The 25,275-nt window shown below is 47.7% G+C and overlaps 2 protein-coding genes across 6 annotated transcripts in view; one reads left to right on the forward strand and one right to left on the reverse strand.

The window, feature by feature from the left end:
• The window catches only part of ZDHHC3 (zDHHC palmitoyltransferase 3), a 34,664-nt gene extending 26,711 nt beyond the window's left edge, over window positions 1-7,953 (forward strand). For all 5 annotated transcript variants that reach the window (XM_074840666.1, XM_074840684.1, XM_074840674.1 and 2 more), the window contains one exon: window positions 3,992-7,953. In XM_074840666.1, coding sequence (XP_074696767.1) covers window positions 3,992-4,234 — 243 coding nt within the window. In that variant the 3' untranslated portion in view covers window positions 4,235-7,953. The remainder of the gene's footprint in view (window positions 1-3,991) is intronic.
• Window positions 7,954-8,693: 740 nt separating this feature from the next.
• Window positions 8,694-23,974, reverse strand: TGM4 (transglutaminase 4). The gene is made up of 14 exons (XM_074849771.1): window positions 23,888-23,974; window positions 18,515-18,694; window positions 18,265-18,371; window positions 17,824-17,953; window positions 17,025-17,143; window positions 15,509-15,616; window positions 14,792-14,966; window positions 14,136-14,274; window positions 13,775-13,878; window positions 12,674-12,925; window positions 11,689-12,036; window positions 10,174-10,343; window positions 9,564-9,700; window positions 8,694-9,046 (listed from the first exon to the last, which is right to left on the reverse strand). Exons 1-14 carry the CDS (start codon window positions 23,901-23,903, stop codon window positions 8,905-8,907), a joined length of 2,127 nt encoding a protein of 708 aa, XP_074705872.1. The 5' UTR covers window positions 23,904-23,974; the 3' UTR covers window positions 8,694-8,904.
• Window positions 23,975-25,275: the final 1,301 nt, after the last annotated feature.

Below are 25,275 nucleotides of genomic sequence, written 5' to 3' on the forward strand. Positions count from 1 at the left end.
ACACATTTCCTTAAAGAGTTAAAATTCAGGAAGAGTTTAGGTTTTGTTTTTATAGTGCTGATAGTGCTGATAGTGGAAAGCTATTGTAAATAAATCTGTAACTCTGCTTTTAGTATGCAATGGTGTTTTTCAGAGAATGCTCCCAGCTTAATACTTAAGGGCTGGATCTTTGTCCAGGATCAGTTCAGCCAGTGAGAGACGTGCAGGTGGTAACTTGAACTGGTAGAGAATCTGGCCCTAAAGCTTTGTTGACGCAAAATCAGATGTATTGAGGGGAGAGGCTTTAGTCACCTAGGCAATTAACGAATGCATCTCTCTGTACAGTTCCTTGCATTAAAAATTGTTTTGATAATAAATTCCACTGGTGCACATTCCAGTTATGGTTTATTTTAGTTACACTTATTCACTATGCATTTTGGAGGAAGACTGGTTATGCTGTTCCAGCATTTTGACCGTTGCGAAGGAAGGTGTAATTACTCAGTTTTTCTTGTTTCAAACAAATGCAAATTGTTAAACAGTATATAGTGCTGATATTTTCAGTCAAACTGTTTTCATTTTAAAGGAGGCATCATCACAGCTTGCAGAAATGTCCATTGGTACCTGTTGTGTGTGTGTCTCAGTAACTGGGGGTCCTCAGTTTTATTTGCACTGTATGACTTGGTGGTGCAATTTGATGCAATTTGAATGATACTAAATGTGGGTCAGTATTAATATGAGAAAGGCAGACTTACTGATTTGCTCATGGAAAGTATTTTCTCAGGCAGGACTACCTGATTCCAGGTGCTAGTTCTGTTTCAGCGTGGCCAAGAGGAATTGAAGTACAAACTTGATCCGAGGTGGGGTACTACCTTTTTTGAAAAGCTAAGTGGTGCTCCAAGCAGAAATGAGTGCAAGGAACTGCACTCATTTCCCCAGAGAAGCTGTGGCTGCCCCCTCCCTGGTAGTGTTCAAGGCCAGGTTGGACGGGGCTTTGAGCAACGTGGTCTAGTGGCAGGTGTCCCTGCCCATGGCAGGGGGGTTGGAACTAGATGATGTTTAAGGTCCCTTCCAACCCAAACCATTCTGTATGATTCTGCTGTAGGGAAAGTCTGCCTTAATCATCATTTCTGATAGCAATGCTTCCTGTGCCTTCCCCTTACCGGACAGATTGTTACAACACTTGTCTCTTCTGTTTGCTCTTTCCTTTTGGATTTTAAAAGTGTATTAAAAGAAATGAATGCATTTCTTCTAACACACAAGAGCTGTCCTGCAGATTGCTTCTGGGGCAGGCCACGCAGCCCAGCATCCTCCCCTGGCGCTGCACAGGAGCAGATACCGAGGTCAATAGTGGGAGAAACAGGGTCTGTCCTACAGCATCGCAGTGGTAACAGGTCAACCTTGTCTTTCTGTCCCCATGTTTGCAATGTTGTACCTCTTACTGAAATGGGAATGTCCAGTATTTTATATTTCTCTATGTATGTCTTCTCTTTTCAGTATTTGTTCAAAATTATGTAATTTGGAATAGTGACAGATGATGCTTTCTGAGCACGGTTGTTTTTTTAAAGTCAAATAGCTGCATGATGGGAAAAAGAAAAATGTGTTGGTTTAATTTGAAATACAAAATTCTCACTTTCTAAAAAAAATCGTGAGAGATTTTGGGTAAATACATTTTTAACAAAGTTTCATTAAACAGTAATAAATGTCTTCAACAGTTGTGCATTCCTTCCATCCCCCTTAAATTTTTTTTAAGGCAAAACCTTACACCCCACTGACTGTGTGGCAGTCAGCCAAAATCAGACCAGGATACAATTTTTAAACCTTCTGCTCATTTTCAATACGTGCCCTGAAGGGATTAGCGAGGTCAGGCTGGGAGAGAGAAAGTATGCCCCTGCCTGCTCTGATTAACTGCTGCCTAATCTGGCATTACTACAACCTCACCCTGACCTTGCTTATGGCCTTGATTAGCAGATACGGTTCAGAGCAGGTGAACAACGTTTTCTGGGGAGGGAAGAGAGGGGTTGCTGCCCAGAAGTGTTCCAAGATCCTTAATCCCTATCTAGGTGGCATCCTGCATCAAACCAAATTATGCACATGACTGAGGGCTGGCTTGTGCTGCCGGGGAAGGGTTTAAATGCTTGGTGTCTGTTTCTCCACCTGCCCTGTGCTACTTGTTTTCCTTCTCTCTAGATACTCATGTAATAAATGCAGCCACAGTGCCGGTTTGTTACTAATGCATTAGAAACCTCTGCAGTTTACGAAGGGACAGCCGACAACCAAAGGTGGTCTTCTGCTTTAAGCTGCAAAAGCGTCTGCCTCCTGGTTGCGCAGCCGCAGGGTGCTGGCACCGGGGTATCCTGGAGGAAAAGCACATGGTAGTGCTATAAAATGCTTTGCCAAGGCTCTGCTCTGTGATGCGTGAGCACTGCTCCTCTCCCCGCCTGCCCAGCAGGGAGGGAAGGACGGGCACTGCCTGCCACAGCACCAAGTGTCATGTCCCACAGAGCCAGAGGCTGCAAGGGATTTTCCCTGGAACAGTCCAGGCTGCACGTCTGCAAGCTTGGGAGCAGAGCGAAGGGACACGTGCCTGTGCTTAGCGTGGCAAGACACACGTTTGTCCTTCAGGGCTTGAATTTTTCCCGGAATTGCATCCCTTGAAGTCTTCAGTTTTGGTATCGCGTCATTTCTTTCTGCAAATTCACTGCTGGATTTCTCTTAAGTCAGCATGAGAAACGAGGCATGAATGAAGGCTCGCAAAAGCTTTGCACGTAATTCTTCTGTTTATGGTGTGTTTTCTCCCGGGCCTGCTCGTGCTGACTCAGTGTTACTGCAAAACCAAGCTGCTGCTGCATTGAAATGTCGTGTTATTTATAAGGCTTCCTGTGAGCACAGCTGTGGTGCCACTGAGCTGTTACGTGTCTTCATTTCCCCTCCTGCAAAGCTTTGAAATGTTTAGTGGGTTTTTAGGGAAAATCTGCAGTATTAGGACGTGGCAAGTGTATTTTTCATCCAGCTCTTCTAAAACTGCTCTTTTAAATGGTTTTAACTGAATTTGCTCTTTTTTTCCTTTCCTTGAGTGTCTCAAAACTTGGATCTAGTATTCTTGTTTCTCTAAGAACAGAGTTTCTACATGGTCACTTGTATATCATTGTGAGCATATCATACACAGCTGTAGCTCTGACTCTTACATGATACAGAAGATGGCCATAAAAAATTGTGCCCTATTTCACATGGCAGTAGCCTTAAAAAAAAAATTCTTAGTTGCTTATTTCTACATGGGGAAAAAAAAATCGCTACCCAAATTTGATGGATCTGTTATTTAAATTAAATCAAAATGTTTGTTTTATTAAAAGTGATATTCTTGGAGGGAGAATGAATCAGAATATTGACTGACCAAGGCTCCAGTCGCATTTTGAAACCTCTGCTTCCACCTGTACAGATTTCCTCGCCTCCCAGCGGGTATCCAGCTTGCATTGTGATTTGTTAAATGGAAATTATGTTCTTAAATATTTCCTCTTAATTGACACAGAGTAAGCTTGTTCTTATATCAGCTTCTAGTGACAAGCCTAGATATGGCCGTGGTAAATTCCTGGTTACTGGAAGAAGTTGCAATATTTTGCCTGTATCTGAACTATTGTGAAAATGCCCAAATAAGGTGAAATTTTAAATTCTAATTGTATTTTGTTACTCCTTGGAGGGATTCAAAAATGGAAGAAAAGGTTCATGTTTCCAAAAGGGATGACTTTTAAGAAGCCATCTCTTCACCATAAAAATCAATAGCAACTGATACCGAAATGTCACCGAAATTCAGATTGTCCATGAATTTGGTCTTGTCTTAGGGTTTTGTTTTTAAGTTTGGGTTGAAACTCTCAGTAATGCAGTACATCTGTCTTCATTGTTAACTAAAACATGAATAACGTCCTGGCTGTAGGTAGGCAGTTTTACATGTGCTACAGCAGTGCTATATATACCTGCTATAAATGTGAGATGACCCAAAACTCTTCTCTTCTTGCAGGGTATTGAGCGTCTTAAAAATCAGAAGCCAACCTGGGAGAAGGTCAGCGGCTGGGAAGGAATGAAGCTGGCATTCGGTGGTGCCTTCTCCTTGGGTTGGTTCAACCCTTTTTCGAACCTGAACTGCAAGAGCCCAGCGCCCTCTGAAGTGGTGGCAGCAGCTCCTGCATCTGCAATAATGACCCAAGAAGAAATCGAGCAGTTTCTCGCTCGAGACGTTGCCGTCCAAATGTTACAGGAATAGGCAAAAGATCCTCCATGACGTCAGGAGCAGCTTTCAGTTGTTTTTTTTTTAATAACTACTCGTGCTGGAGATCCAAGGGGTTGTTTTTTAACATACTTTTGGTGCATTAAAAAATTCAGGAGTATTTATCTGGAAGCCAGGTACAGCACTAGCAGAAGCAATGCAAATCTCCAGAGAAAGCTGTGTAAGTGATGAGATTCATAAGCTCCTTTTTGGACCTGCATCAACTGCTTTATTGAGCTTTTCTTACTTGGCCTTTAAGGAAAGTTTATAGTCATCAGATCGGTTGGTCCCAGCTTCCAGGAATGTGCAGTCCTAAGGAGTCTGGTTAATCTTTTGTTCTTAGCAGCCTTTTGGAGGGCTAAATGATAAGCCCTGTGCAATGGCCAAATTAGCCCAGCTCTAAAGGTTTTCTTGAAAAACACATCCTTTTTAGCTCATCCCATGGATGCTGCTTCTGGATTATGAAAGCTGCTGGTGCTGAGGTCTTAGCAGAGGTGGGGTACGGGGCTATGGCCACAGCAGATAAGCGAGCTCACCCTGTGTGTAATTCCTTTGGGCTCTCAAATATCTCCAGGGGTAAATTTTAACCCTCTGTGCTCATGGGGCTGCCCAAGACTGGTGGGGCTTGCCTGAGCAGTGTTGGAGCCGGTGGGCTGCTGGTGGTGCCGGGCTGGCAGGAGCGTTTGCCTGTGGCCAGCATAGCCGAGAGCTGACAAGTATTGGCTGGGTTGTCGAGCTGCTGGTGGGGGGAAGCTTTTGCCACGGCGCTGTGATTCGTTAGCACCTAGGAGGTGTGGAGCGGGAGCGGCCTGGCCGAACTCTGCAGCTGGTCTAGGCCAGGCACTGGGGCTGTTTCTGCAGTGAAAGAAGAGAGGGAGACTTGAGCACCCTGCTGATGGAGGTACTGGCTCTGTCCATTTGACTTGTCTAATTTAGATGTGTCACTTTTTTTCTTTTCTTGATAGATAGAATTAGCTGAGAATGAATAATGCCTCTTAATCTTACTGGGTTTTAATGTACTACTAGTACTTGCCATTATGCGGGGTTTCCTTACACTAATTTTGCAGCCAGCTTCTGGTGAATGTTGGTGAACCATAGAAGGAACATGCATCGCTCAAGGAAGGCGTCGCTGCAGGTGGCAATAGTTGCAGCAAAATCATGCAGAGGTGACGTTAGCCACTGCATTCAAATATGCTACAAACATTTGACATGTTCCAGATGTCAGTGTAGTTTTGATTTAGACTGTTTGTCAATTGCTTTTTTTTTATTTCCCATTGTCTCCATTAGCTTAATTGTCAGTAAATTTTGGAGGATATTAGAGACATGCTTCTGGTTTTCCCCCCACAGAACATGCTGGACTTTATCTCCCCCTCCCCTGTAACATGGACCAAAGATAATTGCTTCCTCTTCAAAGTAAGAAAGGAATTTGGGGAATGAAAGCATGGTATTGTGGAAGAACTATATGAAGTTTTTGTTATTTATAGAAGCAGTACCAAATGGAATTTGTGCAAGATTTTTTCTTTTTTTCCCCCAGAAAAGCATCATATGTATTAATGGTATGGCATTCAGGGCTGCTGTGGAAGGATGAGATTCTCTCCTGGACTTGACCTCTGCCACAGCAGTCCCTTTTTCTGGCAAGGGGACTGGGAACAAATGGGAGTGCCATGACTGTTAGAAGCACAGAGTGGCTAAAACCCAGGGGGTACTTCCAAAAAGTCGTCCCATCCCCTATCCGCTCTGGATGTCTCCTCTTTGTCAATGCAAAATAGATTTAGAAAAAATCATTAGGAACTGTGTATTTATACAAACCTTTTAGGTAAAGGGAAATACCCTGCAACTGGGGTGTCCTCTCATGTCATTTAGACATGAGGTCTTGAATGTCTTTGCCCTGTGCAGCAGTGTGATAGTGAGGGACGAGGCTCTTCTGCACCAGCCTACCTTCCTCTTTGTCAGCATTCCACCGGAAAGGGACATGAGGGACATACAGACATACAATAAGGGATTTCCTATAGGGAGCAATAGGGATGTTGAAGGAGGACAAATAAGAGTGCCCTTTTTAGCTCATATTTTCTAATTTTGGCTTGCTGCTTGGCCTCTACATCCAGTTAACATCCCTGCCTCTGGTGCCGTGTCTGCAGTGGGAATAGTGCTACAGCATCCTGGAGGCACAAAGTAGTTAATGGCTGAAAATCACCTTGAGGCAGGCGCATGGGGACATCGGCTTGGGAGAGACCCCTTTGTGCTGCCTTTTGGTGATGCTTCTCGGGGCATGGACCCCACTTACATGGCTTTGGGTAGGCACAGACAGAGACAGTGTATTTCCTCCTCCACTCTCAAAGCTGGTTCACCTCATCATGAGAACAGGTGTCCTTTGCTTCCTTTTCCCACCTCTCATGTTGTTCCTCAGGTGCTGGCATTTCTAGGTTTGTTTTTTTTTAATAGCTGAATCAGAAGGGCAGTGTGAAGAGGACAATGAGAGTTAGAACAGTCGTCTCCCTTCCTCCCACAGTGCGGTTATGGTCTGCGTGAGAGACAGGGACATGTCCCTGTGCCTTACACAGAGCTGTGGGCAGCCAGCCCAGTCCCGACTCTGGTGTCCACCAAGACCTTGTGGGGTGACCTCCTACGTCCAGTAAATCAGTTCTTCTGGTATCTCCTGGCTGTCAGTTTCCCTCATCCCCCTCTTCTTCCTCCCCCCCTCAAAGTCCCAGTACCCCTTGGTACTCCTCTCTGTCTCAGTATAATGTGGCAACTGTCGGAAATTGCAGAAGTCTTCACAAGTCAGAAAAATCTGTTTTATCCACAGCTCTAGTATAAACCTCCTTCCTTAATGACTACCTTAATGACTAGCTTGAGACCAAATGGGATTTTCATGAAATTGAAACCAAACCCACTGTTTTCCTTCCCTTCCCTCCACACGCTCCTTGCTCCTTGTTAAATTGTGCCTTCATCTTCAGGTCATGCTGCTGTGGTCCTGGCCAGCTCACCAGGCCCCAGGGAAGATGCTCCTTGAGAGCACGCTTGTGGTGCCACAAATACGGCGGGCTGGGGAGGATGCTCCCCCTGCACTGCTCAGTGTGACGTGGTCTGCTAGAGATCCTATCCCTGCTCCGGCATGAAGTGTTCATACACGATGGACAGGGTCATGGCAGACGTGGAAAGTGTACTTGTACTTCTTATCTGGTGTCTTCTACAGCAGGTTTTCTATACAAGTAAAGAATTTACTTCTGTTGTAAATATATATATTTTGCTGTTTGTAATTCCTTTTTATGCCTCCGGTCGCTATTGTACTTATTAAAGAACTAATACTTCAAGGACCACCTGCTCCTCCCTTCCCCACAGGCACCACACACATGGACCCTGCACCCACTCTGCCTGCGGAGAGGGGCTCCCGCTCCCTGTTGTGCCACCACAGGAGGTGGCCTTGCGGGGACCCAGTGCTGCCACAGGGTGCCGGGACCCGATGGGCAGAGGGGCAGCAGGGGCTGGGGCAGCCTGACCACCTCTCATGGCTAAACAGCCGCCTGGGCGCCCCTCTGGGGGTTCCCCAAATCTTTGAAACACAAGGGAGTGGTCAAAACCTTTCTTCCTCCTCCTTTCCTTCCTCCTCCGTTTTATGGGCTGGCACATAACGAGGTGCAGTCACCATTTCTTTTTTCCACTCTACAGCCCTAATGCTTGAGCATTTACCTTTCAAATAAATAAATAAACCCTTATACTACTGTGTGGCTCAATATCCTCTTTCCTCACCGAAATGCTGGAAACCCCAGCGCCTGACTGCTGCTGGCCACGTTGTGGCGATGCCGTGGGCAGAGCAATCTCTGGCTGCCAGTGGGCTCAGGGGGTGCTGGGGTGTGTAGCACAGCGGTAGGCTCCAGCTGTGCACAGCTGTTGTCTCCTTTGACATGGCTGTGGCTGGAAGAGCTCCAGATGTACACCACCATCAAGGTCCTGCCTGTAATCCAACAGTGTTCAGGGTGGAAGGATAGAGGTTATACATTTCTACGGAAGCACTGGTAATGCTGCTGGGGATGGTACTTCCAAAAATGCCTGAAAACCCCCAAAAGAAACTGGGTAGGATAGGAAGATGTATGAAAAGTGGTGTTTGGGGAGACTGTGCCAAGTTTGCTCTTTTTGTTGCCTAAAGACAAAAAAAGGCGCGTGCCAGTGCATTCCCCAGCTGGCTAGCTGGGAGGGAGAGGGAATCACCAGGGAGAGATTTGCTTAAAACATTTCTTGAGCTGCGCAGCAGCCCATGGTGAGTGAGTCCCTGGGGGGCCTCCCATGTAGGACCACAGCACTGCTGGCCCCGGCAGCAAAACACCCCCAGGCTCACGCCCACCGCTGGCTGAAGCTGGCACCTTGGCGACCTCCAGTCCCTGGCCTGAGGTGGGACCCTCCCCCCGCAGGTTCGGAGCCATCCCAACCTGGCGATACATACAACCCAATCACACAGTCGATTTTAACAGTCTTTATTGAGTCACAATTAACTGCAATCAATGCAACTGTGCCCTTTAAGTCAGTTTAATTCCCTTAGCTTGATGGGATTTTTGCTCTTTACTTCTAGAGTACTATTCAGCAATTAAGGAGGCAAGAAGCGCCCGAGACACACGGTGGTGCTGCACATTTAGCGAGGCCACCGTTTATACCCCGCCGAGGCACTGATCCTACTCAGTGACGGTGATGGCCTTCACTGCAGAGATCCCTTTGATCTGGGTCGAGATCAGCTTGGCTATTATTTTCTTCTCTCCTAGTCTTGTTGGAGTGCATATTATTTCAGACTTAATGATCCTACCAGGCTTTACATCCCTAAGGAGAAAGAAAAAACAAATAGTCCCAGCATGAGTTATGGTTCTTATTTGCCTCTTTCAAATCGTTTCACTTAAAGAAATGGCTGCTGTGTGTGTTTAGGGTGGGTGTTTTCCTTCTCCTGTGACCAACATGCAGCAAGCGGGACTTGGCACGGTGGCTGTGGCTGGTGGTCCCAGCAACCCTGGGGACCTTCCCCAGGCTTCCCTGTACTGCTGAAGCACTAAATTCAGCTCTGAAGGAAGCAGCTGTGTTCACACTGGCCAGGCAACGCCTGGCATCAGCAGGAGTGCAGGAAGAGCTCCTGTCGTGCCCAAATGCCCTGAACCCACCAAAATCTGTGTGGGTCTTTCTGCTGCATGGACTGCACCCAAATGGGACGTGGTTTCGACATTAGCTTGCAAAGAGCCCTGTTACTCCAAATCCCCTAACTGCTTTTTCAAGGGAAATTAAAAAAAAAAAAAGAAACAAAGCAGAGTGCTGCCAAGCTCATTTCATACTGGGCTCATCTTCTTACCCCTCATCAAATGTTGACATCTTAAATATGCCCAAGCCCTCCACCAGCAGCTTGCAGTTGTCCAGGGGCACGTTCAGGTTGTTCTTGAAGATGAAGGCACAGGTGAACTCCTTGTTCAGTTTGGCTGTTTCTGGCATCTGGAATAGGAGGAAAGAGAGAAACAAACCCAAATATTGGGGATCAGAGGGGTAATAAAGATGCTGGAGCTGCTGTAGGTTTGCTTCTCACCACCGACATGGTAGGAAACAACCCCCTCATATCCTTTCCACCCTCCTGAGGCACTGTGTGCTCTGCCCTGCCTGGCATGTTTTTCCATCAGGAGGTAGAGCTGTGGGATTGGAGATGGTCTCTGTACAAACTGTCCTCCTCCATACCTTCCCCTCCAGCAGCCTCTGCCTGCCCATTTTAGATGGGGCAATAAAAATCATCATTTCATGGCTGCTTTCAACCTTCAAATAAAGGCTGAATAGCCAAATAAAATGCTAAGGACTGAGCATCCCAGGAGGCAGCTGTTTGTGAGATCCTCCTGGGAATGCTACACCACCATGGTGTTACAGTGAGCAGGGCTGTGACCCTCATCCCCGAGGAGCTGGGCTGGCGGCTGCCTCACCTGGATGGTGATGGGAGGGTACTCGAATCTCATCGTCATGTCCTTGGTGAGTTTGTAATCCGTCCCCTGGACCTCGGCAATGGCGGTGATGTGGATGAGCACTTCGTCTTCCACCAAGGACAGAGTCTTCATGTACGCATCAGCCGCGATTTTCAGAGGGACCTGCATCTCTGCAGGAGAGAAAATACAACTTGGTACTTCATCACACGCCTAGGAATTGGGTGGTAAAGTCAGCTCTGGTGGCTGGTGTCCCATGGTGCGGGATGAGACATATTTGGCTGAGATCATCCTGCTTTCAGCTAGACCCAGGGGTCCTTTGGGGCCATGTCCCCTGGCTGGACAGGTGATACCTGGCACATGCAGCTCACAGGAAGGGTGGCTGAGCCCACACCATCTCCCCACCAAGCCGAATGCTGGCTCAGGCTCACATCCAGCGTCTTGGCACCCCTCGTCCCCAGGTGCCCGGCACTCAGGAGGAGGCAGAGGAGCGTGAGGTTGAGTACATTTAAGCCCGTGTCCCCCGGGGTTTCTCTGAGGCATTGCTTCCTATAGCATTAGCGGCTTTCCTCTCACTTCAGATTTTATCTTTAATTGCCTGGACAAACTTCCAGTGGCTCAGAAAAGCCACAGAGTCAGCAGCGCTGGAGCCTGAACATTGCCTTAGTTGCAAGGCTTCCTAGCTTCTGGGAATAATAAAAAAAAAAAAAAAGCCTGTCCTTTTCTCTAAATGTATGTAGCTACCTTTGTGCCCTACCCTGCTGCATTTTGACAGTCACAGTGTATGTGTGAAAACACTCAGCAGTCGCTAGCAGCAAAGATTTTATTTTACAAGAGTGAATCACACTTGGAATGAGCAAGTGCTGTTAATTATTCATCACTCGTTAGTCTGTTTAGCAAATTTCAGTCACATTGCTGCGATCAGAAATGCAACCCAGGTCACTCCAAGATACACAATAAACAGCAAACAGCTCTTGGGATAAGCTAGGCAGGCAGCCGTGAGGTTGAAATTTGCTTGAGTGAAGAATTCAGAAAATGACACCAGCATTACCACCACTGATCAACATTAGAGTGGCAATCACAAGAAGAAAAAAAGGCTGAAATTTCCAGCCATCTAAATCCTGGGAGGGATCTGACCCATACAGAGACCCCCGAAGCCTGCGGTGGCATCTTTGCTGCTTACACAGCAAGGACGGTAGGGAGATGCTCCAGCACCTCGCTCACACCGTGAAAACATCTGTCTGCCCACACTGATGTATTTCTAACCATCTCGTTGGAGCTGCAGTGGCGGGGACAGGGCCTTCACGTTTTGGTCCCCACTGCAGTGGGCTCTCAGTCTATAACTGAGACTCCCCAACGCAGTAACGAGAGGTGGGTGGCAGGCAGGCAATTTCTGCTCTTCATGCCGTACAGAGCCAGGCACTGAGCTGTAACAGAGCTATTATGAACTGGCTTGAGTGAAACCCCAAGCTGCCATAGTAAATAGTCCATAGAACACAGCAAGCTTTCTGTGCCTACCAGATTTGCCTTCAAGCTTGATGGTCTCCTTGACACATCCAAGGCTGGCCTCAACTTTCCCAGTATAGGACTGCAGCTGGCAGGAGCCGGTAAGATTGATGGTCCAGGTCCCAGGAGTTGAGGTCTTCACTGTGATGACCAGTTCAAGGGGATTGCCAGGGTACAAAGCTTCTTTACTGGCTATCTCAAGATGGACCCCAGACTTGGGAACTGCCTCACATGGGACCGCAGGCTGGGAGACTGCACCAGCCATGGGCACAATTGAAGGCATGCGTGTACGAGGTGTCAGTCCTGGAGGCTGTATGAAGGACAAAGCTCTCTGCATGGCCTTCCTTTCCTCTTTGGAGCCTGGGTGAAGAAAAAGATGGGTGATAGCTGTATCTCAGCCTCTTCACCCAGAGCCACCTTCCCTTTATTTATGCTGCTGCTGAGCGGAGAGGATGTCAGGGGACCTCCAGCCTCTGCTCAGGAGACCCTCTTGGTTTACACTATTACTGGATTTAACTGTAGCATTTTGGACTGGAAGAATTGCCAAAAGTTCTCCAAAAGGAGACACTTTTAGAGGATGGATGCTCTTAAATTTTTCAGTCTAAGATTTTCCCACTCCTCACTGGGAAGGGTTTCATGGTCTAGCATGACGTGGCTGGATCTGAGAACCATGGGGAGGGAATGTGATTTTTTTTCTTTCCAATGTGGTCTGGGGAATGGACAGACAAAAAAAAGAATGAGAAAATGAGGCAACGGTGAGTCCGACCACTAGGTTGGTCACTCAGCCCATTTCTTTCACCGCCTGCCAGCTTGCTGGTGCCTGTCCCAAAGAGCAGCCTACGGGTGTCGCTGTGGGTACGAAGTTGCCCAGGAGCTGCACCAGGTCTCCAGGCCTCACACCAGGTTTCTCACTCCTGGAGAAAACACGCGTTGTGGGGTGACCTACATGGCCAGGGGTCTCCTCTTTGGCACTACTTTAGAGGATAGGGGCAGTCACCTTCAGGGAATTTGTACTGCGCGGTGATGTCTTCCCGCTTGTCCTGCCCAACGGCTTTTGTGCTTATGTTTACGCCAATGTCTTGGGTCTCCGCGTTCAGCTTGATATACTTATCCTTGCCGTTCACTTTTTTGACCATCCAGTAGACTTTGTCAGCATTCACTTCTGCATACACAAACTTGCCGTCGAAGGGCAAATACACATCCCCTTCTCGGACAGCCTTCAGCGGGCATGGACCACACTGGAAAATACCTAGAAAGCGCATTCAACACCATTTGCTTTTCCAACTATGAACAGAGCCTCCAATTTTTGTTCCACCCTCAGACCCACCCAAGCAGGAATCTGTGGCTATGGTTGTTGACACTTAGTAGAAAATACTCCTCCAACTCAGTGATGAACGCCAAAAGCACCTATTTATCCCATAGCTGTTGGGGCTTTTTTATAGATGACCAACGTCTGGTAAGAGCTTTTAAGTGTTTCCCCTCACTTAAATAATTTTAAGGTTTGAAAGTCATGGTTTGGTGATGGAGTCAACCGAGTCCAGCCACCTGTGTTTGATTTGCTGACAACACCTCACTTTCTGCACAGCCTTGAGGATTAATGTTTTCTTTCCCACTTCCAAATTCCCTGCATCTGTGCAGGGAGGGTAGTCACCAATTTTGGCAGTCACTCCTCTCATTTACCCATGAACAGACTCATGACTTCCTCAGAAAAGCTCTACAGAAAGTACCTTTACTGGGAAAAGCTGTGGCACCTCTTACTACAGACTGGTTTGAGTCCTCAACTTCAATAAAGAAATCAGAGGATGGTGGAAAGAGAAATTAGCTCTGATTTCCAGCTGTGCACTCTAACCTCTGAAATGAGGTTATGAGTGTCAAATGAATGTCCCCACAGCATCCTACGAGGTTGATTTTCTGCCTGCTGAGAAACGCCATTCCTCCCATCCCAGGCTGAGACGGCAGGAGTGAGACCTCCGGCTTTAGGATGTCACTGCCCAAGGGTGTGGAGTACGTGCTTTGCTGACTGGGGCCCATGGTTTTCATACGAAAAGTCCCTGCCTCCCTTGGGAGTTGCGGAAGAGTTTTTCTAGGCAAATCCTACCTCCACTTTGCTCCTGAGGGGTTGAATCAATTGCCTGCCAGCCATCAAACCCCTCTGGCAGATCTGTCCGCTTCATCCAGACATCGTTCCACACGTGGAAGTTCCTGCATGCATTTGGTTTGGAAAGAAAAGGAGTGAGCTCTTACAGCCAAAGAGTTGAGATCTTCTCCCTTAATCCTTAAGTAAGGGCAGGTTTAATGGGGATTTGTGTGTAACCCTGTGAAACCCCAGGCTTTCTCTCTCTCTCCTGGGCAGCAAACCTGAAGCAGTAGGGAAATTCTCAAAGGAATTACTGGGGCTGGGAAATGTGGCGCTGTGGGGTGGTGTGGGGGGTAGGAAGCGTTATCCCCTTTAGCAGTACCAGACAGAGTCGAAGGATATCCCGTTCTCAATTCTTCCAGATTCATCCATGTAAATGTCAACTGTCAGGTTCTCCTCTGTATCGTGTGCTGAGTTGAAGTTACTCACGCAGCGGGATGGGATCCCCAAGCAGCGCATGACTGCAGTATAGACAGACAAAACACAGGGTCACATAATCACTCAGGTTGGTGGGTGCCTCTTGGGATCATCTCGTCTGACCCCTCTGCCCACCCAGGGTCCTCTAGAGCAGGTGCCCAAGACTGTGTCCAGATGTTTTCTGAATATCTCCAAGGATGGAGACTCCACAACCTCTGCACAACCTGTGCCAGTGCTCGGCCACCCTCACAGTGAAAAAAGCTTTTTTCTCATGTTCAGACAGATCCTCCCATGTTTCAGGTTGTGCCCATCACCTCTGGTCCTGTCACTGGGCATCGCTGAGGAGAGTCTGGTTCTGTTTGCCCCACTCCCTCCCATCAGGTATTTATACACATGGATGAGACCCCCTGCACCTTCTCTTCGCCAGGCTGAGCAGTCCTGGCTCCCTCAGCCTCTCCTTACATGACAGACCCTGCTACCTCCAGCACTCAGAGGCACAGTAATTTGGCTTACTAGCACAGTAATTAGGATATCAGGGAAGGGAGATAGTTCATTGTTTACCTGTAGTGAGGACTCCTGCAAAGACCCAACATTGACCATAACAGACCGGCTTCTTTGTTTTGTAATACTGCTGCAAAATTGAGACGCTCCCGATCCAATCCACAGGGGAGGTCCCGTTGTTGTAATTCCCTGACCAGTTCCCCATCAGGACACCACTGTCATCATTGGCATTAACCTGTGGCCACACACACATGCAAAGGAGAAAAATACATGGATGAGGCTGAATGAGGCTTAAAGCCCTGGGACTCCTCCCACCCAGTGGCTTCCCAGGTACTCCACAGTCCTGTGGTACCCAGCAAGGCTGCTGGTGCTGGCTGGGGGCTCCCCTAGTTGGAAATCCTCCACCTGGATATCTTAGAGGGAGGTGGCACCGCAGCTTGGGGAAGCCAAAATGCACTCTTCATTTGTATCTTAAAGGGTTCCAAGAAGGGTCCCACCACAGAGAGCAGTTGCCCCCTGAAACACAACACTGCCAACACAGCTGCTGAGGAAGGACAACCACTGGGGGAGCTGCAAGCTTTGGAGATGGGGAGATGCTGTATATCCCTTCCCTCTTCTCTTCACCCAGAATGCCTCTGGCTCTTTCCTTGTGGTTTCCCAAAGGAGCCCATTTTAGATGCATCCTCAAATGGTGTTCAAGGCCCCAGGGAAAGAAGAACAAGGAAGAAGGAGGAGGGAAAGCTGGAGGGACAAAGCCCTTCTCTGAGAGAGGCATACCAAAGCAGACATGACTCGGGACACAGACACAGGATCGCTTCTATTGCTCAGCTTGAGTTTGCTGTTGTCCAGCAGATACATGCAGGCATCCAAGACAAATTCCTCAAACTGTTTTGGAGAGAAAGTGCAGATGTTTTTATACACTGTTCTAAAACAGAATTTGCTCAATCCCTACAAAGTCTATCTAAGTACTTGGAGGAAACAGTTTGACTAGTCCTAACTTCTAAACTTCCTTTATGATGCTGAATTTTCAAGCCTACAGGGCTTCCCAAAGCTGTTCTCTCCAATGAAGGGCTTAAATGAAATCCCACTTTGTAATACAAAAGCCCATCTCACATATCTTGCAAACACAGTTGGAACCTGACCCAGCAATCTTCACTCCTGTGAGTAATCCTAATTCACCTTCGTCATCTCCCTGAAGCCCTGCAAATTACTCACAAAAGTAATGAAAATTTAACAGCACTACAGATATTCAGACTATTGACATAGGTGCAAAATGAACTCTGGGAAAAAAAGAATGGGTCCATAAATGCAGATTATTACAGCATTCCCAATTAGCAATTGCTGATAAAGTTCCCTGAGGTCCAATTCACGGATGTCAAACATCCAACGAAGCTTGGCAGAATATCAATACCAATTCTCATTGCTTAACAGCAGAATAAATATTAGGATAGGAAGAGCCCTATGGACAATGCCCTTTGTTCCCTTTGTGGAAAAGGCATCAGTGCAAGCACTTTTGCTGGGCCATCTTTATCCTGCAGCTTGGAATTGAAGACTCATAAAACAAAACAAAAGCAAAACAAACAAAAAAAACAGATTCCAACATTTTTTGGTGGGAAAGTCTGTCTGGATAGGGTTCAGGATGCTCCGTTTGGGTGCCTGTGTGCTTTCTACTGGGTGCAAATAAACTTGCTCTGACATCCACCTCTTATCTCTAGACTGAGCAAACTTGTTCCACTCATCTCAGAGGCAGCGTGGAGAAACACCCTTCCTGAGAGGGCGGGCTGATTGTGTCCTGCACCCAACAGTTCACCTCACAGTCGGTGAAGGCACCACTTGAATGATGACAGCCTCTGACAGTGCTTTTCCCCTATTTTTTCCTCATCATAATGCAACAGGTAAATAATCAGATTTTTTTCCCCCATCAGCCCTCTCCATGGCTCACGAGCTGGTTACCGACAGCTACTGTGTTGCCCAAGAGTGAGGAGGCTCCTTACGGGAATTTTTTCAACCAGAAATGCTCTGTCTCCAGTTTCCACATCCTTTGCCAGGGGTGTCGTGATCTGACTATAAACATGTCATTAAACCCCGTTCTCCATCTGTGACTGGGGAAAACACTTAAGCGTGCAGATTACTCTAAGCAGGTGGGCCCTCCCAGTGAGGCAGGCAGGATTATTCAAGCATTTTGAGCTACTCACGGGCTTAATCTGTTTATAGGTCTGATTCACTGAAACGAATCCCTAAGGGAGAAAGAGCGAATAAGGGTAATAACGCTGACAAGACAGCTGTGTTTTACCTGCCCGAAATTCCAGGGTTTATCATATATGCGATATGCAGAGCCAACATAGATGAAGCCTGTATCATTGAGCACGTACTCCTTTCTTTGCGCCTCATCATCCAGGAAGACGACATCATCTGGAGCAAAAAAAATCTTCACCGTTAGGTGGTTTTCACACACGCTATACAAATTTTTCCTTGGAAAGCTAAACTGGGGGAGCTAGTGGTCTGTAATATTCACACCAAATAATGACCATGCAGCACTCACAATTTTTTTTCCTATCATGGAAGAATTTCCTATAAGAGTAACCTTTATTTTACTCCTGTAGGTCTATTGCTATGTGACCACTATTATTATTATACGACCACTGTTGCTATATGACCATTTTTTAGCAAAACACTTATTTCTGAACACTTTAGTGGACTAGCTAGACAGCAGAGAGAACTGGGGGACTGATGCCAACCAACAACACATGTTTTTTTGACTAGTTGTTTTTTTAATCTGGATTTTAAGCTAACCCAGTCCTCTCAGTTAACCTTTGTGCTGGCCCAGGGAAAATGGAGAGGTGTGATACAGAGGTGCAAACAGGGGTGACAGAAGGATGCTCCTTAACCCGACACTGGGGACTCCCCAGCAAGGAGCTGGCTCATTGCTATTGTCCAGCTTCCCGCTGGCTCTGTGAGGATGCTGCTTACAGCATTTTATGGAGAAAAAGCAATGTATGTGGGAAAGAGAGGAGGAGAAATGTGAGGAAAAGTTCCACCAGAGACAGTCCCTGGCCGCAGTAATTATCACGCCTGGTTGCGGGATGACTCACCTTTGCACCAAGGGTTGAACAAAAGGTACATAGGACCGTTTGGGGGCTTGTAAATGTTAGTTCCAGTCTTCACGTTCAGGATGTATTTTCCCACAGGGGCCCTGGGTGAGCTGGTGACAGACAGCAGGCACTGGGGAGGCAACAAGGAGACACTGCAGACAGACTCCACCACAGCCACAGGCATGGCACAACCACGGTGCCATGGGACCAGTATGAGGGCCGAAGCTGGTGGCCATGCGGGGAGAGAGGGGAAGGCAGCAGGACGGGGCACATCCTGCATGCGCAGTGTGGGAGCAATGAATTAAACAGGGCAGAGCTGCTGACGACCTAAAATTATAGGGCTAAGGGAAAGCCAGACAGGGGTATGAGGATTTGCTCTGTAGCTCCTGACGGGCTTGGCACTGCTGCCCTCCATGCACGAGCACTGCACATGGGCTCTACCTCTTTGCCGCTGTTCTTGACGATGGAGATTTGCCACCCGCTGAGATCCTGCTCCCGCTTCACGCTCAGCGACATCAGGGTCCCCCTGGTTTTCATTGGCTTCTCACCTGAAAACAAACCCAGTGTGACATGCGGAAGCGTTGCACAGGTCTACAACAACCACGCAATGCCTGGCAGCAGGAACAGGCAGTGGGAGGGTGCTGGAGCTCTCCCACTTTGCCTGGTGGCCATGGAGGGGAGGCCCACTTACCGATGCCGAAACGCAGCGACAGCTTGTCAGCAGCCTTCAGCTCCCTGCTGAAGCTGAGCTGCAGCAGAAAGGGCTGCCCACGCCGCACCACCAGGTTCTCAATGTTGTACTCATCTGTGTGGTGCAGGAGGGTGTTCTGGCTCTTGAGAAAGTCAATCCCAGTGACCTTCAGATCGCTCCCTGAAAAGCCATTAGCAGAAAGGGGGAAAGAAAAAAAAAAAAAAGGAGAGATTGATGGTAAATTGCTCAGTAAAGACAGTTTTCTTCTTAATGGAGCTCCGTGAGTCATCAAAACATCTAAGTGTCCAGTGATCTAGCACGAAGAATAACATGGGTGATCACCACAACTAATGGATGGTGTAACACTTTATATATATATAAAAAATAAAGTATAACATAGCATAGCATAGTATAGCATAGCATGGCATAGTATAGCATAGCATGGTATAGTATAATATATAATGTAATATAATGTAATGTAATGTAATGTAATGTAATGTAATGTAATGTAATATAATATAATATAATATAATATAATATAATATAATATAATATAATATATAATGATATATTAAATATATAAAATACAATATGTAATATGATATAATATAAATACTTAGTTTATGTATATAGAGATATAGGGAGAGTCATGTTGCTGGGACGGGTTACGGAGGCTGGCAGTGGTGAGTGTGCTGCAGCAACCTGCCCCGAGCAGGGACGAGCCCCTGCCTCACCCTCCGACTATTTGGCCCCAGGACTGCTGCGGCGTGCTTCTGCCTCCCTCCCTTGCTGCCCAAGGAGTCTGAGGGATGTTTGACTTCTGAGGTGGCCCTGGGTGAGTGGGGAATTTGGCTTGAGGGAGGTGGCAGCAGTGTGAGGATTTCTGCTTTTGCTCGCAGCCAGGCATCCAGCCGGCACCCCAGCACCTCTGCGCACAGGCAGCTGCCCACCACAGTCCTTGGGGCTGCTTCCACAGCAACCAAATGGCTGCAAATGGGATCTTACTGGTTTGGCAATCCATGTCTGCTGGACCACTGCCTACGGGGGCCAGCAGCCATAAGCCAGCTCCACAGCCTGCCACAGGTCAAGAAGATGACATGACTGCAAGTTTTGTCGCAATACTGAAAGTCTTACTTCTGCAGAAGTCATACTTCCCCCTCAAAAGTGGAGCAGAGACAGTGCATCTGCATTCCATCACTGCAGCTGCTGCGAGGCAACTCCACTCCCCCAAGCATCTTGCACAGGAGTCCACCAAAGGTTCTGATCCCTGCAGTGCCCATGGTCCTGCCACATCCCTGAGCCCTCTCCTCCTTGCCCCCATCTGCTCAGCTGCTTTGCTGGTGGCACCTTGTCAAAGCCAAGGCTGTGACAGCAACTCCTGTTGCTGTCACGTCTGTGCCATGCTGAACGCGTGGAGCATCAGCTCCTCAAATATTACAAATGGTTCTTTGTTATTGCAGGTATTAAAACAACTAGTAATAGTAGTAGTAGTACAGACAGGTGAAGAAAGCTCTGCTTGCCAAGGCACAATTCAGAGGTGATGCTCCCAAGCAGCTCCCAGCTAGCACAGGGCAGCTTAATTTTTCAGCACTGTTGGGACTTTTATCTCAGTGTATTCCCCTCTGGTCAAAGACTAGCCTTATATTAGCATTGAACACATGTGCTAAAATTCAGCTCCCCTCATTTGCTGAGATCACCATTGTCTCTGGGATGCCAAGGGCCTGGGAAATGGGGCTCTTCAGGACACTGAAGCTGATTCTTTGCATTTTGGCCTCAAAAATTAGTCCCCAATAATATCACAACAGTCATTAATCAATCTCTTATTGAAGTCTGCACATGTGAATCTTTGCAAGACTTGGGATTTTTTTTCCAAGGACTTGGTTTCTCCTACAACCCAAGTAACCAAAGGAAGGTGTGGGGTTGGGAGCCAGCTCTGCTGCAGAGATGCTGCCTGTCTGGGGGGATGCTAAACATGGGGAGCAGAGCACTATAAAGCACCGTATCATATTATATAATATATCTAATCTAATCTAATCTAATCTAATCTAATCTAATCTAATCTAATCTAATCTAATCTAATCTAATCTAATAGTATGTTACATATATCACATATATACTATACTATACTATAAAATAAATACTCAGAGGTCACCTCAGAGGTCAAACATCCCTCAGGCTCCCTGGGCAGCGAGGGTGGGAGGCAGAGCCATGGCACAGCAGCCCCGGGCCAAATAGTTGGAGGGCAAGGCAGGCGCCCCCATCCCTGCTCGGGGTGGGTTGCTGCAGCACGCTTACCACAGAGCACTGCCCCCCTTCATGTCAACCTGTGCTTTTGTCACTTGACTTCAGCACAGTTTTGGACTCCAGCAAGAGTCCCTGCCAGGTGCCTCACTTCCATTCATTTCCAACTCAGCAGCTGATTTTATAAGACACGGTATTTAAAATCACCATCTCCTGGGCTGCTCTCCACTTCTGCAGCTCTGGATGGGAGCAGGGCTGGGAAAAGCCTCAGCACCTCTGTGTGCCCAGTGGCTCAGAGCTCTGAGAGGCACAACCCAGTGATACACTTGAGCAAAGAGAAAGCCCTCAGCTTTCAATGAGGATGGGAGTTTGGGGGTCACTGCGTCAGGCTTTGGCAGGCTGCCCAGGTGTGACAGGGAAAGCTGGAGCATGCCAGAACGTGGCTGAGCTATATTTGGAAGTGTCTAACCTGTCTTGTACCTGCCCATTAAACATCCTTAGAGGATAAATTCTGTGTAAACAGTAGGGAGTAACAATACCTCAAAAGCACTTGGCTCATGAATGATTCAATGATGAAGATATGGGAGAGTCAGGAAATGTAAATCAGTTTATCGTAACTTAGAAATTAGCAAATCAAAGGCATAATGGTTGAAGGGATTCATTCACCAAATGTCTTGACAGATTCACACAGTACCAGCGAACCATGCTAACCTGAGTGTCAACAAGAGCCATCCCTAACACTGAAGAGGCTGAAATCTGCTGGTGGGTGCTGTGGCATGAGAGATGCGACAGGCAGGGCCAGATCCAGGGCAGGCTGAAACCACTGGCACAGTTCCCACTGCCACCTGCACTAGGCAGTGACTGCAGCCTTGAGTAAACTGAACTGACTGCCCATGGATTCTCCACCAGATTACTACCTCTGTATATTTCTACTTAGTAACTATATAAACCATATTTATCTTAATTATATAACAATAATCAGTGGTACAGCAAATTGACTTAAAATTGACCATCACCTTTTGTTAACTGATTTCATTTTTGAGTGCTTTTTGTTTGCTGGCTGCCTGCCAGCTGCTAACCTCTGACATGTTTTGCGCAATGGAGTGGGGTGGTGGCGGTGGTGTATGTCAAAAAATTTCAGCTACGATTGCTTAACCCTTTTGAGAAGGATGAAGGGGAAATGCGTCTTCCTCAGCATTAACAAATCTCCAGCCACTAAAGCTGCTCAACCTTGTTCCATATGGAAACCCTGGTGCCAGGCTGAGAAGCTACCAGAAAACAGCCCTGGTGATGGAAGAGGGCTATGGAGGGGTGTGAGAGCTGAATGTATAGGATGGCTGTGGAAAAGGGCCCTGGGGAATCTGTCCTTCCAGCATTTTCTAACTTAGGGACTGCATTTCCATCCCCTGTTTCTGGACATCACCGACATTGAGGATGCACAGAGAAAAACCACAGACAACAGCAGCCTTGGAACATGCCCTGACAGTGCAGAGCGCGGTGCCAAAGACCTGTCCCCATGCAGTGCTGCCCGTCAATCGTGCTGCACTTATTCCTGTGCAAACATACCCCTGATAACCTGTGATCCGGTTGGTGCAGTGTCCCGGCGCCAAGAAATGCCGCGGAGCGAGCCAGCGGCGTGCCCATCACCGCATCCAAGGTGGCCCGGCCACAACCTGCCCTCCCCGGGCAGCCCCCACGTGCTGCTTTCGTCTTCCTGCTCTGCCTCCAGCACGGGACACAGGGCCGGGTGCCCACACGCCCTGTGCCTGGCTGCCTGCAGGCACCCTGGTTTGCTAACACGGGAATTAATGATTTATAGCAGAACTGAGGGTGCGGAGAATGCGCCTGCTCATGGGACGGAGGCTCAAGCTGCAAGAGGAAGCCCTGGTGCACTCGTTCCTGGGGCAGGCCAGAAGCAAACCCAAACCCCAAATACAGTCAGATTTTTTTTTTCCTTTATTTAGAAGAAATTTCAAGGCAGTATTTTTATTTTTATCTCCTAGTTCCATGATTTATCACTCATAGAGTTCCTTCCTACACTAACCTGCTGGCCACCATCACATTGCTACATGCCTGGGGAGATGTTCAGAGCTTCCAGAGCACAGCGATCACCCGGAACAAAAACGGGGACATGAGGATTTTGCACCGGTAAAGATCTGGGGCCTTTTTTCCATGAGGGTAAGGTGATGAGGTTTAAAAAAAATAGTAATATGGAGCAGAGTGTTTATAGCACACCTGGCTTCAGTGGGAATAAGAGCTGCTCAGGACAGGAGGGAAGTGGGATGAGAATTGTAGTTTTGCAAGAGAGACCAAAATCTGGGCACCTGCATTTATTCCCCATCCTTGCCCAACCTCCAGGCAAACACTTTCTCACATCCCAGAGATGTGAGAACACATCCCAAAGATGCTGCTGTCTAAGACGTCCTGGAAAATTGTGTCTCATCCACACCCAGAGTATGGAGGTGTGAAATGGAGGGGCTTGGAGTGGTGTCAGGACACCCTTCCCCTCCTGATGGCTGTGAACTGCTCCCCTCTCTGCTGCAGGCACCACCCAGCCTACACCACAACTGCTCAGCTGTACCGCAAACCCCAGGGGTGGTGGTTCCGCTGCTGCTACAGGAGTGACTCAGGCACCTTTCTAGGTAGGTGCAGGATCTTCAGACAATAGGGCAGGCAGGATGGCCATGGGACGGAGCTCAAGTCTAAATAAATGCCCTTTTCAGTTGTTTTGAAACTTCTGTCAGATGGTATCAGCCATCACTAAAGAGCAATAATCTACACAAGTAGTCTGAAAGAAAGAAATTCCTTTCACCTTGACACAGAGCAAGTTTAGAAAAGCTGCATTTCTTTCCCATTATCTCTGATAGAGACAGATATCTACAGGTTGATGAAAAGTGAGTTGCATTTTTCAGTTGGCTTACCGATCCATCAAAACCAGCATTTGCGTAGCCAGAACAAACCTATCCCCCATAAACAGTGGTGGCACCAAATCACCTTTCCCCAGGGTGTCACCCATGGCAGTCAAAGAGGTGAGAAACCCCTCACCTCTGCTGGAGCTGCCATCCTCCCCGCAGGACACCTGCCAAACCGCACATCTAACGCAGGTTATCGTATCAAGCGTTAAAAACTCACCAGAGTTATTGCTCATGGTTCCTGTCAGTGTTTTGACCCGAGGTGCCTGCGATGCCAGCAGCTTCCCAGCTCCTGAGTAGCCTCTGCCACTGGCTTCTGAGTGTGGAGAAGGAAGACAGGCTGCCCTTTTTATGTGTCTCGCTCTGAGGTGTCAGCAGGTCCACTGCCAAGGGGTGGTGTTTAGAGAAAGGAAGTTCCCATGGAAAAAAAAAATGACTACAACTCCCTCTGCACATAGTCAGACCCTGAAAAACAGCGAAACTTAAATCCCAACTCACGTGGAAGATGGATTTGCACAATCAGATGACAAGTGGACAGACCCTTCACTGACAAACAGTAAAATCATGGGCTAGATGAGTAACAAGAATGTACCTATGCCCTAACATCCAGGTTACCAGGACTGCAAATCAAGGGCTAACTTTACAAGGCAGCCCACAAACACTTAATCCTCAGGAAAACAGAGCTCCTCATTAGGACCAATCTAACTTTCTTTGAAGTTAATGAGATTTTTGTCATTGTGTTTGGGACAGAAGCACTTGAAGTTGTGGGCTAAAATCCAGCATTTACACATGTGGGTTGGAAAGCCCAAAGACCCTGGTGCTGGCCCCCTTCTCATGGGGTCAGGCAGATGTCAGGGGAGATAGCCCAGCAGGAGCACCAGGTGGGAAAGAGGAGAAACAGGCCATGTCCAGGAGGAGCAAGAAACATGGTGGATCAGGAGATGTTTGCTGACTGCTCTTTGCTGACAGCTGTACCAAAGGTCTCTGCCCAGGATGTGGCTGGACCCCACGTGCTCCACTGCCACCCTGGTCCTCAGAGTGACCAGAGATGGAGAGATGAGTCTACTCCATGGAGGGGAGAGCTGGTGGCACACAGGCCAACAGCAACATGGGCACAGTGGCCAGAGATACAAACATGTCCCCAAATACCCAAAAGTGAAGAGTGATTCAGCAGTGGGAGCAGCCTCAGTGCCCTGATACAGTGCCCTGATGTCTCCCTTATGGCAGCAGCCCAGGGTCCAGCAAGGTAGGATTCAGTCTGCAAGGCTGCCACATCTAAATGTAGAATCTCCCTAAACAAGATCTCCCTGTGGAAGCCTTCAAAGGCACTGACTTTTCTCCACCAATTCAAGTAGCTAGGTATTTACTTTAGGAGGACTGTTTCATCTGGTGCTGAAATGTTGGTGCAAGCTAGATGCTGAGTTAGCAGATCCCACCCTTTGAGCATGTCACTGCTTGCTGGCAGGTGTATGCTGGGTGTCCTTACTTGAGAGACTGACTAGCGCATCACGGGGCACCAAGGGTTCAGTACACATCTATAATCTTGCAGGACATCTGCACGAACATCTGACCCACCAGCGTTCTTAGTAGACAGAGCATCACTCACCA

The sequence above is a fragment of the Strix aluco genome, chromosome 1 (assembly GCF_031877795.1).
Source record: "Strix aluco isolate bStrAlu1 chromosome 1, bStrAlu1.hap1, whole genome shotgun sequence".
Lineage (NCBI taxonomy): Eukaryota > Metazoa > Chordata > Aves > Strigiformes > Strigidae > Strix > Strix aluco.